Source organism: Mustelus asterias, chromosome 9, assembly GCF_964213995.1.
Source record: "Mustelus asterias chromosome 9, sMusAst1.hap1.1, whole genome shotgun sequence".
Lineage (NCBI taxonomy): Eukaryota > Metazoa > Chordata > Chondrichthyes > Carcharhiniformes > Triakidae > Mustelus > Mustelus asterias.
Genome location: NC_135809.1, coordinates 85,370,970 through 85,383,768, shown reverse-complemented (window position 1 = coordinate 85,383,768; position 12,799 = coordinate 85,370,970). Strand labels below are relative to the sequence as shown.

The following is a 12,799-nucleotide window of genomic DNA, read 5'->3' as shown; positions in this document are numbered from 1 at the left end:
ATTTTGAATGTAATTTAGTTAGGAAAATCTCTGGTTGCTGTCTAGAGGCTGGCAACCCACATAATTACAATTCAAAAGGTAATTTGTGTTTACTGGATCAATCCAGAGTAAAAGAGTGAAAGTCATAAAATGGCTTGTGGTCTCGTTTGGCGAAAGAGCTGGAGCTGGAGGGGGTGATTCTCCCCCCAAAAAATCTAAGTGTCGAATTTGTGTAAAAACTGGAGTAAATCCTGCAGTTTCTTTCAGTGGGAATTTCAAATTGAACCTCTCGCACTCTGTACATTGCAGAGTGCACTAGCGGGAATCTCGTGAAAATTCAGTGGTGAGGCCTATTCTCACTGTAGAGGCCGACAGCATAGTGCTGAGCGGGCCACTGCGTATGAGCCGACCTGTCAGCGCCGGGATTGGCGCATGAGCAGTAGCCCTGCACGACTAGCCTCTCGATTGCTGGCCAGCCCCGCGATCCTTCATCGTTGAACCCCCGAACATGTCTGGCCAGCCTCAATGCCCCCCCACCCCCTCCCCACCCCCAGTGCAGAGTGGCAGCAGAACTCCCCACCCCTACAGCACTCCCCCCAGAGGCACCCCTATTAGGCCCTGACCCCGTGACACTGCCTGATGCTCAGTGGGCAGTGCCAAGGTGCCCCCTGGGCATTTACTTTGCCCCATGGACAGTGCCGGGGGCCAAGCTGGCAATGCCGAGGGGGCAGCCCCCCACCTTACTCCTGATGGCCCCCCCTCACTCCAGTGGGGTTGGGCCTCTAGATCCCCATTAGTGGGGAGCTAGACTTCAGTCCCGGAGCTGATGGCGCCGGAGGTACGGCTGCCGGAGACCCACGGAGGCCGTGACACCCAGTGGGAAGCCCGCGAAACGGCCTCCGCTCGAGTCTCCCGGCCCACTCCGCTACAAAAGCAGGTACTGCAGTGAAGGGGAAAAGGTCTGAAGAATCTCATCATTTTTCTCATTGCTATCTGCAGTGTGTGTACATTGCTGGCTGCAGGTAAACTTACCCTAAAAAGTAATTTAATGAATGGGAAATATTTAAGTATTGGAAAGATGACATACAAATCTATGTTTCTTATTCGGGTGTCAGATTTGGACATCTTATTTTAATAATTAGCTCCATCAAATTAATAATAAGTAATTTGCCATGGGTGCCTCAATAAGTACATAAAACAGCAGAGAAGAGTTTTGACTTCTCAATGCCTCCAGCATTGTGTTTCATCCACCTCACTTTTTCTGTCTGGCTGAGGAATAAATGTATTGAAGTGACCAGACAATATTATTTCTCTCTAATGAACAACGTGCTAAAATCTGTATCTTCTGTGCCATTCTTTTCAATGCTTTTTCTTTCTATTTTTAGGCATTGATTTTCAAGTGAAGAGTCTGGTTGTAGACAAAACCCGTGTGGCATTACAGCTGTGGGACACGGCAGGGCAAGAAAGGTACCTAACCCCCAACTCCCTCACCCCTGACTAACAATTCGCTGAAAGGGAAAATATTCGAGCACGACTAGCTTTAGGGTTGAAGTTGACCGATTTAAAAACAAAAACAGATTTAAATCCCTATCTTGCTGTATCTTTTGGAGTTGGGGAGAGAATCCTTGTTGATAAAGTAGAGGGTCAAAAGTTTATCTCAGTGATTGGAGGATATGTTATAAGGGATACTTGGCTGTGTTGTTTCCAATGGATGTCAGTGTAAAAAATGTATTTCTTTAAATCTGTCTGCACTGTAACTGACACCATTTTAATATATTAATTGCTATACTGTGCAGTTTGGCTGCAGTCTTGTGTTGCGAATTGTGCACAACATGGGAAATTCGCAGTAGTCAAGGTCTTTACCAGAAATTGCTTCAAGTCTTCTGTTTGTTTCAAATGTCATTTACGCATATCCATAGAGTGTCTGACAAACTTTTGCCAAAGTTACTGTAGTAGAGGGAAAGAGGTGATTTGATTTGATTTATTATTGTCACATGTACAGTGAAAAGTATTGTTTCTTGTGCGCTATACAGACAAAGCATACCATTCATAGAGAAGGAAAGGAGAGAGTGCAGAATGCCGTGTTACAGTCATAGCTAGGGTGTAGAGAAAGATCAACTGAAGTTGATCAGGGGTCTGAAGAAATCCTTGATGCTTGTGTCCTGTTACTGGTTTACATTTCCTATTTATTAAAAATTGGAAACTATTTTTGTCCTTAATTTGGGATTAAGTGGCTGTGGGCGGAATCCTCCCCAGTCCCACCAACGGGTTCCACAGTCTGTGGGTGGGGGAGAATCTGGTGGGAGGCCCAAAAATTGGTTTTACACCCGGTGTGAATTTCCAACATGATTTCCCACTGGTGCCCGCCATGGTGGATTAGGAAACCCGCTGGAGATGGGAGGTATGAGCCTTATTTGCATCCCACTAATGGGATGCAGATGAAGGTCTGATCACCCAACTCTGATTCTCCGTGGCACCATGCAGGAAAACACACACCGGTGCGAAACACGTCTGGAACAACATGGTGTGCAGATGTTAGGACTTACCTGGACACTGCTCGGTGTTGCCTCCAGAGTTTGGGGTGGAGGCTGCCGACAACCCTGGACCCTAGAACATCACAGCAGTGGGTGGGGGGAACATCTACAGATGGATCTACCAGACTCAGTGTCCTGGAGGGGGTCCATCCTCCAACCGCAGAGTGCTCCCAGAGATCCATCTTCATTTTCCTGAGATCCACCTTCTTTTGGCAATAGTGGGTCAGTGACGCTGAGCGCCCTTTCAATATGACACCCGGGTAGGACATAGGGATTTTGGGTAAGAGGAAAATTGGTAGTAATGTTAACTGCACATGAAAAAAATGTGAACAGACCAATATCCATACCTGAGCCGTGGCAGAAAGAAAACTTCAACTTTACGCACATTGTATCTCTATAAACTGAAGATCTACCTTATTGCATATTGTACAATGTTAATGAGCAATGTGCACGAGTAAAACTTCATTGCGAATATAAAGCTAATTACAATGTCACTTTAGCTTTCCTAAAATGCAGCTGTACATCTTAAATTTGTAGCCAATGTGTTAAATATTTGACTGAAAAATCCAATGGGTTCCAATTTACAAACTCAAGTGTTATTTATCTCATCCACTCGCATCTATCTTACCATTCCCTGACATAAATATAGAACAATATTTTAGAGGCAAGGCAGTAATCTCATCAGGTATAATAGCCTGATATAAAACGTCACTGACTGGAAATTATACATTTCACATATAATGTAATTAAATTCATCCTGGTGACAAGGAAGGCAGTCTCCTTGCTCTATGTTTCTGAGAAAACTATGAGGCAGATTCTGGTTCAGTGATTACACATTGTGATTTGTTATTTCCAGGTTTCGCAGCATAACTAAGCAGTATTTTCGCAAAGCTGATGGCGTGCTGGTGGTGTACGATGTCACGTCTGAGACCTCGTTCACTGCTGTCAGGAATTGGATGACCAGTGTTCAGGTAGGAGAGTAAAGAACTTGTGAATATGCAGGCAGTGCGCTTCTAACACTGAGGAAATGCTTTGTGAAGATATGTTTTTTTTTGGGCAGCACTGTAGTATCGCGGTTAGCACTGCTGCCTCACAGCGCCAGGGATCCAAATTCGATTTCACCCTTGGGTCACTGTGTGGAGTTAGCACATTCTCCCCACGTCTGCGTGGGTTTTCTCCGGGAGCTCCAGTTTCCTCCCATAGTCCAAAGATGTGCAGGTTAGGTTGATTGGCCGTGCTAAATTGCCCCTTAGTGTCAGGGGGACTATCAGGGTGGATACGTGGGGTTACGGGAATAGGGCCTGGGTGGGATTGTTGTCAGTGCAAACTCGAATGGCCTCTTCCTGCACTCTAGGGATTCTATGAGAGTGGCTGCAGGAAGAAAGCGGCTATTTGCTTTTTCATGGAACTGCTATTTTTAAAGACAGTCTGGTGCAGAACATTTGGTGCGGCAACGCATTCTTAGATGTGTGGTTGAGATGGGCTTATCCGTATAGCTACCCATTTTGAGAATTTTGTGACTATTGACAGGGCCCCTCCACTGTGTCCGCCATATTTCCTACACTTTTCTCTCGCCCCCTGCCGCCTTCTTCTCAGAACTGTGGTAGGGTTCCCCTGGTCTTCATCTTCCACCTCATTAGCCTCTGAATTCAATGGTTCAATCCTCTGTTGTGAGTTTTGAATCTCAGCTGTAAGTCAAAGGGCAGGCTTCTTAGAATACAATAATCAAGGGCTGAGCATCCGCAACCATTTTGCTTAATGGTTTTTGTAGAAAATGGTAATGGGCGGCACGGTGACACAGTGGTTAGCACTACTGCCTCACAGCTCCAGGGACCTGAGTTCGATTCCTGGCTTGGGTCACTGTCTGTGTGGAGTTTGCACGTTCTCCCTGTGTCTGCGTGGGTTTCCTCCGGGTGCTCCGGTTTCCTCCCACAGTCCAAAGTTGTGCGGGTTAGGTGCATTGGCCGTGCTAAATTGTCCCATAGTGTCCTGGGATGCATAGGTTAAAGAGGTTAGCAGGGTAAATGTGTGGGGTTATGGGGATAGGGCTTAGGTGGGATTGTTGTCGGTGCAGACTCGATGGGCCAAATGGCGGCCTCCTGCACTGTAGGGATTCTATGATTCTATGATAATCATTTTTCTTCTCCTGCTGCCCCCACCACTGCCAAATGGGTGGCACAGTGGTTAGTACTGCTTCCTTCCAGTGCCAAGGACCCAGGTTCAATTCCGACCTCAGGTCACTGTCAGTGTGGAGTTTGCACTTTCTCCCCGTGTCTGCGTGGGTTTCCTCCGGGTGCTCCGGTTTCCTCCCACAGTCCAAAGATGTGTGGGATAGGTTGATTGGCCATGCTGAATTGACCCTGGTGTTGGGGAGGATTAGCAGGGTAAATGTGTGGGGTTGCGGGAGTAGGGCCTGGATGGGATTGCAGGCTCAATGGGCATATGTCCTCCTTCTGCACTGTAGGGATTCTATGATTCTATGTAATGCCTGAGGACTGGAATGAGGAAAATATTTTTCACTCAAATCTTTGGAATTCTCTACCCCAAAGGGTTGTGGATCCTCCAAAGTTATTACGTTTAAAGCTGGGATAGCTTTCAGCCTCTCATGGAATCAAGGGAGTGGGTAGGAAAGTGAGATTAAAGCTCAAAATCAGCCATGATCATATTGAATGACAGAGCAGGCTCACAGGCCATATGCTTCATTGCTCCTAATTCTTGTGTTTAAGCTACCTGTACTCCCATCCTGACATGGAGATCCTCCGGATATAGATCTGACTGATGGGAAATGTTGGGTGCAATTCTCCCCAAAAATATGACTAAGGATGAAATTTTCCCATCTCGCCCGCCATGGGAATTGTAGCAGCACCGTGCAAAGGACCGTGCAAAGGTCTGTTGACCTCAGGTGGGAATTTCCAGTCTTGGGGCGAGCACGGCCGGGAAACCCCGCCCTAAGTGGCATCTCTGGTGGGAATCCGGGGCGCTTCCCGCTGCATTGGTCAGAACGATTCCGATCACAATCCGTCTCACATTCTCTGGAGTGGGGGTGGGGGAGGGGGGTGGGGGGTGATTTGGGCCATGAGTGGAAGGGGCGGGGCTTAAAGATGTCAGAGAATTTTGCTCCTCAGAGATCAGGGTGCCATTTATAAAGGGTGCCCCGGGCTCAGATTAACCTTTAAGGCCCCTGCCAATCATTCACACCTCCCTCCCTCCCCCTAGTGGAATCAAAGGCCCTCCCCCCGCCCCCCTCCCTTTAATCGCTGTCATCATTGGGACATCCCCCCGCATTTCCAGCATCAAAGGCCCACCCCGTTCTACGTGTGCAAACACCCGCTATGGGCTCGCCTATAGGCGCCCCCTTCAGGATCTGCCTTGTCCCTTAGCAGTGCCAACCTGGGACTGCCTTCTGGCATTTGGCAGTCAGGTTGGCACTGCCCGGGTGCTGGGGACAATGCCAGAGTACTGCCCAGCCATATCCGAGACCACTCGGGCTCAAATCTCAAAATGAATTCTCCCCAGTGCAAATCACGTTAAGGCCCCTCTCGTGAGATTTTCCGGCCATTATGGAATTTGCATTTGTGTGAGCGGGGCTGGAGAATCGCCCCTGGTGAAACGGTGCCCTATCAGCTGAGAAATGAGCACTATACGGTGAGATTTCACTCAACTCTTCTCATTTTTTTCTTTGTTTACCTGTCTGTTTTATTCCCATTTTGGATTATACTAAATCAAGGTTTCTGGAATGGAAATAAAAATAACATCCTGTTGCTTCCACCCAAAATAAATGGCGTTTCTTACTATTCTGGTTAATCAGGAAGGAATGGACGAGAGGGCAGCCATTTGTTTACTTGGCAACAAGATAGATGCTCTGGACTATGAACCACGACAGGTGTCACAAGCAGAAGGTGAAAGATTAGCAGAGGTAAGCAGAGCATTGACTTCAAGTCTGCGACTATATTTTGGACTATTTTGCAATTAAAAATTGTGGGACAGTCAATTACATTGGTTGTGAAGATATAAAGAACAAAGAAAATTACAGCACAAGAACAGGCCCTTCGGCTCTCCAAGCCTGCACTGACCATGCTACCCGAATGAACTAAAACCCCCTACCCTTCCGGGGACCATATCCTTCTATTCCCATCCTATTCATGTATTTGTCAAGACGCCCCTTAAAAGTCACTACCGTATCCGCTTCCACTACCTCCCCTGGCAACGAGTTCCAGGCACCCACCACCCTGTGTGTAAAAAATCTGCCTCGTACATCTCGTTTAAAACTTGCCCCTTGCACCTTAAACCTATGCCCCCTAGTAATTGACTCTTCCACCCTGGGAAAAAGCTTCTGACTATCCATTCTATCCATGCTTCTCATAATCTTGTAGACTTCTATCAGGTCACCCCTCAACCTCTGTCGTTCCAGTGAGAACAAACCAAGTTTCTCCAACCTCTCCTCATAGCTAATGCCCTCCATGCCAGGCAACATCCTGGTAAATCTTTTCTGTACCCTCTCCAAAGCCTCCACATCCTTCTGGTAGTGTGGCGACCAGAATTGAACACTATATTCCAAGTGCGGCCTAACTAAGGTTCTATAAAGCTGCAACATGACTTGACAATTTTTAAACTCAATGCCCCGGCTGATGAAGGCAAGCATGCTGTATGCCTTCTTGACTACCTTCTCCACCTGCATTGCCACTTTCAGTGACCTGCGTACCTGTACACCCAGATCCCTTTGCCTATCAATACTCTTAAGGGTTCTGCCATTTACTGTATATTTCCTATCTATATTAGACCTTCCAAAATGCATTACCTCACATTTGTCCGGCTTAAACTCCATCTGCCATCTCTCCGCTCAAGTCTCCAACTGATCTACATCCTGCTGTATCCTCTGATGGTCCTCATCGCTATCCGCAAATCCACCAACCTTTGTGTCATCCGTAAACTTACTAATCAAACCAGTTACATTTTCCTCCAAATCATTTATATATATTACAAACAGCAAAGGTCCCAGCGCTGATCCCTGAGGAACGCCACTTGTCACATAAAAGAATTGTAGAAAATGCTAGAGGGAATGAAAACAGTGCATGGTCCTTTAAAAACTGTTTTTGAGTTCTGTGCTAAAACGCAGAGTGCACACCGACTCCAGGTTGAAATATTTGTTTCAAAAGGACCAAGCATCAGGGTTGCCTTGGTAACGGGCTCTGCAGGTTTTTGCATTTTTGTTAGCCTATGAGTTTAAAGAAGACACTCAGCTAAAGGGAACCTATCAGATTTGAATTTGCTGTTGCTGTCAACCTCAGGCCAATCCAAGTACAGGAATGTTGAAAAATCATTATGATTATAAAAAGGAACTCAACTGCCTTGAGTTCAGTTCCACCAGGGGTTGAGCCAGGAGTTCAACCAGAAGCCAGATCACCTGAAGCAGTTAAAGGCAGTTAGATCAACTGCAGCAGTTAGTTTTTAACTCTGCCATCTTCAGATAGGTCTTAAGATAACTTGTTCTCTAACCAAATCAGACAGCGCTTACAGAGAGCGGATAACTATCAAAGAACTCCAAAGCTTCCGAAAAAACATCAAGCCTGGTTGTATAATTTCTTTGAGATTGACTAAAATTCCATTATTACTGTTTTGGTAATGAATATTCCTTGTATTATTCGAACAGCATTTTGGTCGAACGGTACTTAAATTAATATGTTACTCGTTTAGTTAAAGTTCCTGGCTATTTAAATAAGTTACCCGTGTTAATTATTCAATTAAAGCGAGTGTCAGGCCTTAATGTTAATGACCCTCTAAACCTTAATTAAGAACAGTTAACACCTTCCCAAATATTTTTATCAGATTACGACGCAAGATAAAGGAGAGCCTGCTCATTCAATACAATCATGGCTGATTTTGGGCTTCAATCCCACTTTGCTGCCCACTCCCTTGATTCCCTGAGAGACTAACCTCTGTGTTGTAACAGTATTATTGACTGGATTGGTTCCAGTTGACTGGTGAATCTGTAATCCATTTTTTCTGTGTTGCTTTTTTGGGGGTGTAGAATGACAATTAGCTGTGGAATTTTGCAGCCTTCTCTGGGATCATCAATGCTATGATGTGGAGATGCCGGCGTTGGACTGGGGTAAGCACAGTAAGCACAGTAAGAAGTCTCACAACACCAGGTTAAAGTCCAACAGGCTTATTTGGCAGCACAAGCTTTCAGAGTCTCAGGGTCCTTTGGGAGCCTCCTCAGGAGCCAAATAAGCCTGTTGGACTTTAACCTGGTGTTGTGAGACTTCTTACTATCATCAATGCTCCCACTGTGCCAAGAATAATGAGCATGTAATAACCACTTACTGTGCTGTTTATACACTCTCTTTTTAAAAACAAAAGTCACCAGGAGTGAATTAAATACATATTTGCGGACGTTTCTGCTGAATAAACTTGGTGTGATTGACACACTCCAATCAGAGAAACTCTTTGTACACAACAGCCTTTGTAACTATTTCTTTGTTAAAAAAAAAATCAAGGAATTCAGGAGAAATTGCTTTACCCAGAAATCGGTACCATACAGAATGGTTGAGAATATTGAAGTGAATGCATTTAAGAAGTTAGAGAGGTACACTCGGGGAAAGAGAAAAGTTATGTTGATGGGGTTAAATAAATGGAGGGGGTACATATGGAACATAAACACTGGCAGAGACTAGTTGGGCCAAATAGCCTGTTTCTGCCCCTGTAGGTTCTATGTAGTATCAGTGATAAAGATGCTGACTTAGTGATGAAAACTACAAGGAACCTGTATTTGAATTCGACCAAGGCTTATACAATTTTGGTATCACTAATCCTGTTTTTAAAAAAAAATTATTTGTTCTCTGATGTGGTGATGCTGGTAAGGCCATATTTATTCCTCATCCCTTGTTGCCTGAGACAGTGGTGTTGTGTATTCCTGAATGACATTCTTAACATAATGTGACTTGACTTGGTGAAACATTATAAGTAAGTCTCATGGTGGAAATGATTGTATTTGAAATATATCCTTGAACCACTTGAAGTGTAAACAGTTTATTTAATAGTCTATTGGAATTTTGATCCAATCTTTCACATGAATTATCATAGAATCATAGAAACCCTACAGTACAGAAAGAGGCCATTCGGCCCATCGAGTCTGCACCGACCACAATCCCACCCAGGTCCTACCCCCATATCCCTACATATTTTACCCACTAATCCCTCTAACCTATGCATCTCAGGACACTAAGGGGCAATTTTAGCATGGCCAATCAACCTAACGCGCACATCTTTGGACTGTGGGAGGAAACCGGAGCACCCGGAGGAAACCCATGCAGACACAGGGAGAACGTGCAAACTCCACACAGACAGTGACCCAAGCCGGGAATCGAACCCGGGTCTCTGGAGCTGTGAAGCAGCAGTGCTAACCACTGTGCTACCGTGCCGCCCCATTATATAAGAGGTACAGCACAGAAACAGTCCTTGTGGCCCATGCATACTAGTGTATTTGCAAGGAAGACAGTTGTTCCTTTTTGGAAGCGGAAATCGGAATTAAATCTGTCAATATGTCATGCATATAAAAAATAATTAACAAAACTGTATTTTTAAATTAGGAATACAATGCAGTATTCTATGAATGCAGTGCCAAATCAGGATACAACGTAATGGAATCACTGATGCATGTGGCAAGGTAAATTGTTATTCCCTTGGCTTTATTTGTGCATTGAAAATATGTCTGCTCAATTAAACAAAACTGTCTAAAATCTGTCTGTTCTCCCATGGTATCTGTCAGATTTGCCATTTGTAAAGGAGTAAAAGAAAGAATAAAGATTATCCAGCATTTCATAGTCTATAGATATTAGACAAACACTTCAAACATTTAACTTTACGAGGGTTCTTTTGCATCCACCCGAGAGGGCAGACATAGCCTCAATTTAATGTCTCCTTTGTAAGATGACTCCTCCAACAGTGACGCATTCCCTCAGTACTGCACTAGAGTATCAGCCCAGATTATGTGCTCACTGGAACAGGACTTGAATACATGACTCTGGCATTGTCCGCAATGTGGAAATTTCAAACTTCTTTTGCCTATAAGGCAGTCAAAGAGCCACATGGACATGACAAGGTGGCAATGAATGGACGTTTTGAAGGTTCGGACTGCCGTAGCTGATGAAAGTGGAACTTTGGCACCTCCATCATTCCAAACAAGCTAAATATCTTAATGTTTTTGAGTGCATAGGATTACTTGGAAGTAAAATGACTAGTGCTGCTTTTAATGATAATAGACTCTGGTATTGTCATTTATATGTGTTTTATAAAGCCGCTGTTCATTTTGATTGCAGACTGCATTGCTCCATCCAGGTGTCTCCGTATAACTGTGCTGGGTTGATGATGCAGGTCAAAGTGCTGAGACATCCTGCTTATTCATAGTTTCTGTGGAATTTCTTTGGCTTGGTGATCAGGAGTAGGGAAGAAGGGCCTGCACACAAATGGTTGTGCAGGGTGTGAGGATGGGAACAGTTTGTGCTGAGTAAGCTTCCAAGGGGTGAATTTTCCAGTCCCACCTGGCACAGGAATTGTCGTGGGCGGGATGGAAAATTTGATGGATCATTTAAAGGTCTATTGACCGTGGGGGGTAATTTCCAGTCTCAGGATGGGGCATGTCTGGAAAATCCCATCCTGAGTATAGGTCCAGTCTACCTGATTTTCTTCAGTACCATGCAGAGGCTGAACATTTAATTTAATGAAGTTGATAATTAATTTATGAAAATGTGGATTAGTAGATTGAGCAAATATTTGACTGGATATGAAAAAGCAGACAAAACTGTACTTGCAGTTGCATCCTCTGATTCAAACTGCAACTGGTCTGTATGATTAAAACAACTGGCATTTATATAGCACCTTTAAAATAGCAAACCATTTCAAGGCACTTCACAGGGGTACAATCAGACAGATAATTAACATTCAAAGAAGGAAACATTAGGACAGGTCACCAAAACTTGGTGAACTATACATTGGTTATTAAGTGTTTTAAATGAGGAAAAAGTTTAGGCTGTGGTGTTATCGGACTATGTCATCAGAACTGCAGTGATACTTGTGTGATTCAAATTGCAGTAAATTATTATTTAAACAATGCAGATTACATAACAATTGTTTAAAGACTTTTCATAATCCCAACCAGCTGGCATTTAATGTGAAAATGTATTTTACCGAAATGAGAGCGTGGGTACTTAGTAATTCAAAGATGGTTATTAAAAAAATACTCTTTTGACAAAACACTGCAAAAATGCAGAGGAATGGTGACTGTCATTTCATTTTTATAAAATCTACTTACAGATTACTGAGCGAGCAGGAAGACAAACAGAGAGAAGATGCTTTGCATTTAGATGATGACTGTAACAAGAAAAAAGGCTGCTGCAAATGAATATGAACAAAGTTCACTCCACACTGTCGTGAGAGAACAGGTGCTTGAATAAATTGGTGGCCTCACTCCATAGTTCTGAGCTGTAGGAACTTGCTCTTGTTTTACCATGTTTGCCTTTAGAACCACGTTTGCCTTTAGAATCCTTTGTCATTGGTATGTATTGTGTACCTCATTCTCAGTGACTCACCAATTTCTCCTTTGTGCAGAGCACTGTTGTAAAGATCCTGATAACAGATTCATTCCAAGCAGTGTGACTTTAGAATCAACATGACTATATATTGTTACAAACTTCATCGGCACGGTGGCACAGTGGTTAGCACTGCTGCCTCACAGTGCCAGGGACCCGGGTTCGATTCCCGGCTTGGGTCACTGTCTATGTAGAGTTTGCACATTCTCCCCATGTCTGCGTGGGTTTCCTCTGGGAGCTCCGGTTTCCTTCCACAGTCCAAAAATGTGCGGGTTAGATTGATTGGCTATACTAAATTGACTCTAATGTCAGGGGGATTAGCAGGGTAAATTAGTGAGGTTATGCGAATAGGGCCTGGGTTTAACCCTGATAAATGTGAGGTGATTCATTTTGGTAGGACTAATTTAAATGTGGATTACAGGGTCAAAGGTAGGGTTCTGAAGACCGTGGAGGAACAGAGAGATCTTGGGGTCCATATCCACAGATCTTTAAAGGTTGCCACTCAAGTGGATAGAGCTGTTAGGGCCTATAGTGTGTTAACTTTTATTAACAGGGGGTTGGAGTTTAAGAGCCGTGGGGTTATGCTGCAACTGTACAGGACCTTGGTGAGACCACATTTGGAATATTGTGTGCAGTTCTGGTCACCTCACTATAAGAAGGATGTGGAAGCGCTGGAAAGAGTGCAGAGGAGATTTACCA

At 44.3% G+C, this 12,799-nt stretch overlaps 1 protein-coding gene across 2 annotated transcripts in view; it reads left to right on the top strand.

The window, feature by feature from the left end:
* LOC144498787 (EF-hand calcium-binding domain-containing protein 4B-like) overlaps positions 1-12,487 on the top strand; it is a 157,325-nt gene extending 144,838 nt beyond the window's left edge. For both annotated transcript variants that reach the window (XM_078220458.1, XM_078220459.1), the window contains exons 14-18: positions 1,365-1,446; positions 3,370-3,484; positions 6,322-6,429; positions 10,103-10,179; positions 11,826-12,487. In XM_078220458.1, the coding sequence (XP_078076584.1) occupies positions 1,365-1,446; positions 3,370-3,484; positions 6,322-6,429; positions 10,103-10,179; positions 11,826-11,913 (470 nt within the window). In that variant the 3' untranslated portion in view covers positions 11,914-12,487. The remainder of the gene's footprint in view (positions 1-1,364; positions 1,447-3,369; positions 3,485-6,321; positions 6,430-10,102; positions 10,180-11,825) is intronic.
* The last annotated feature ends 312 nt before the right edge of the window (positions 12,488-12,799 follow it).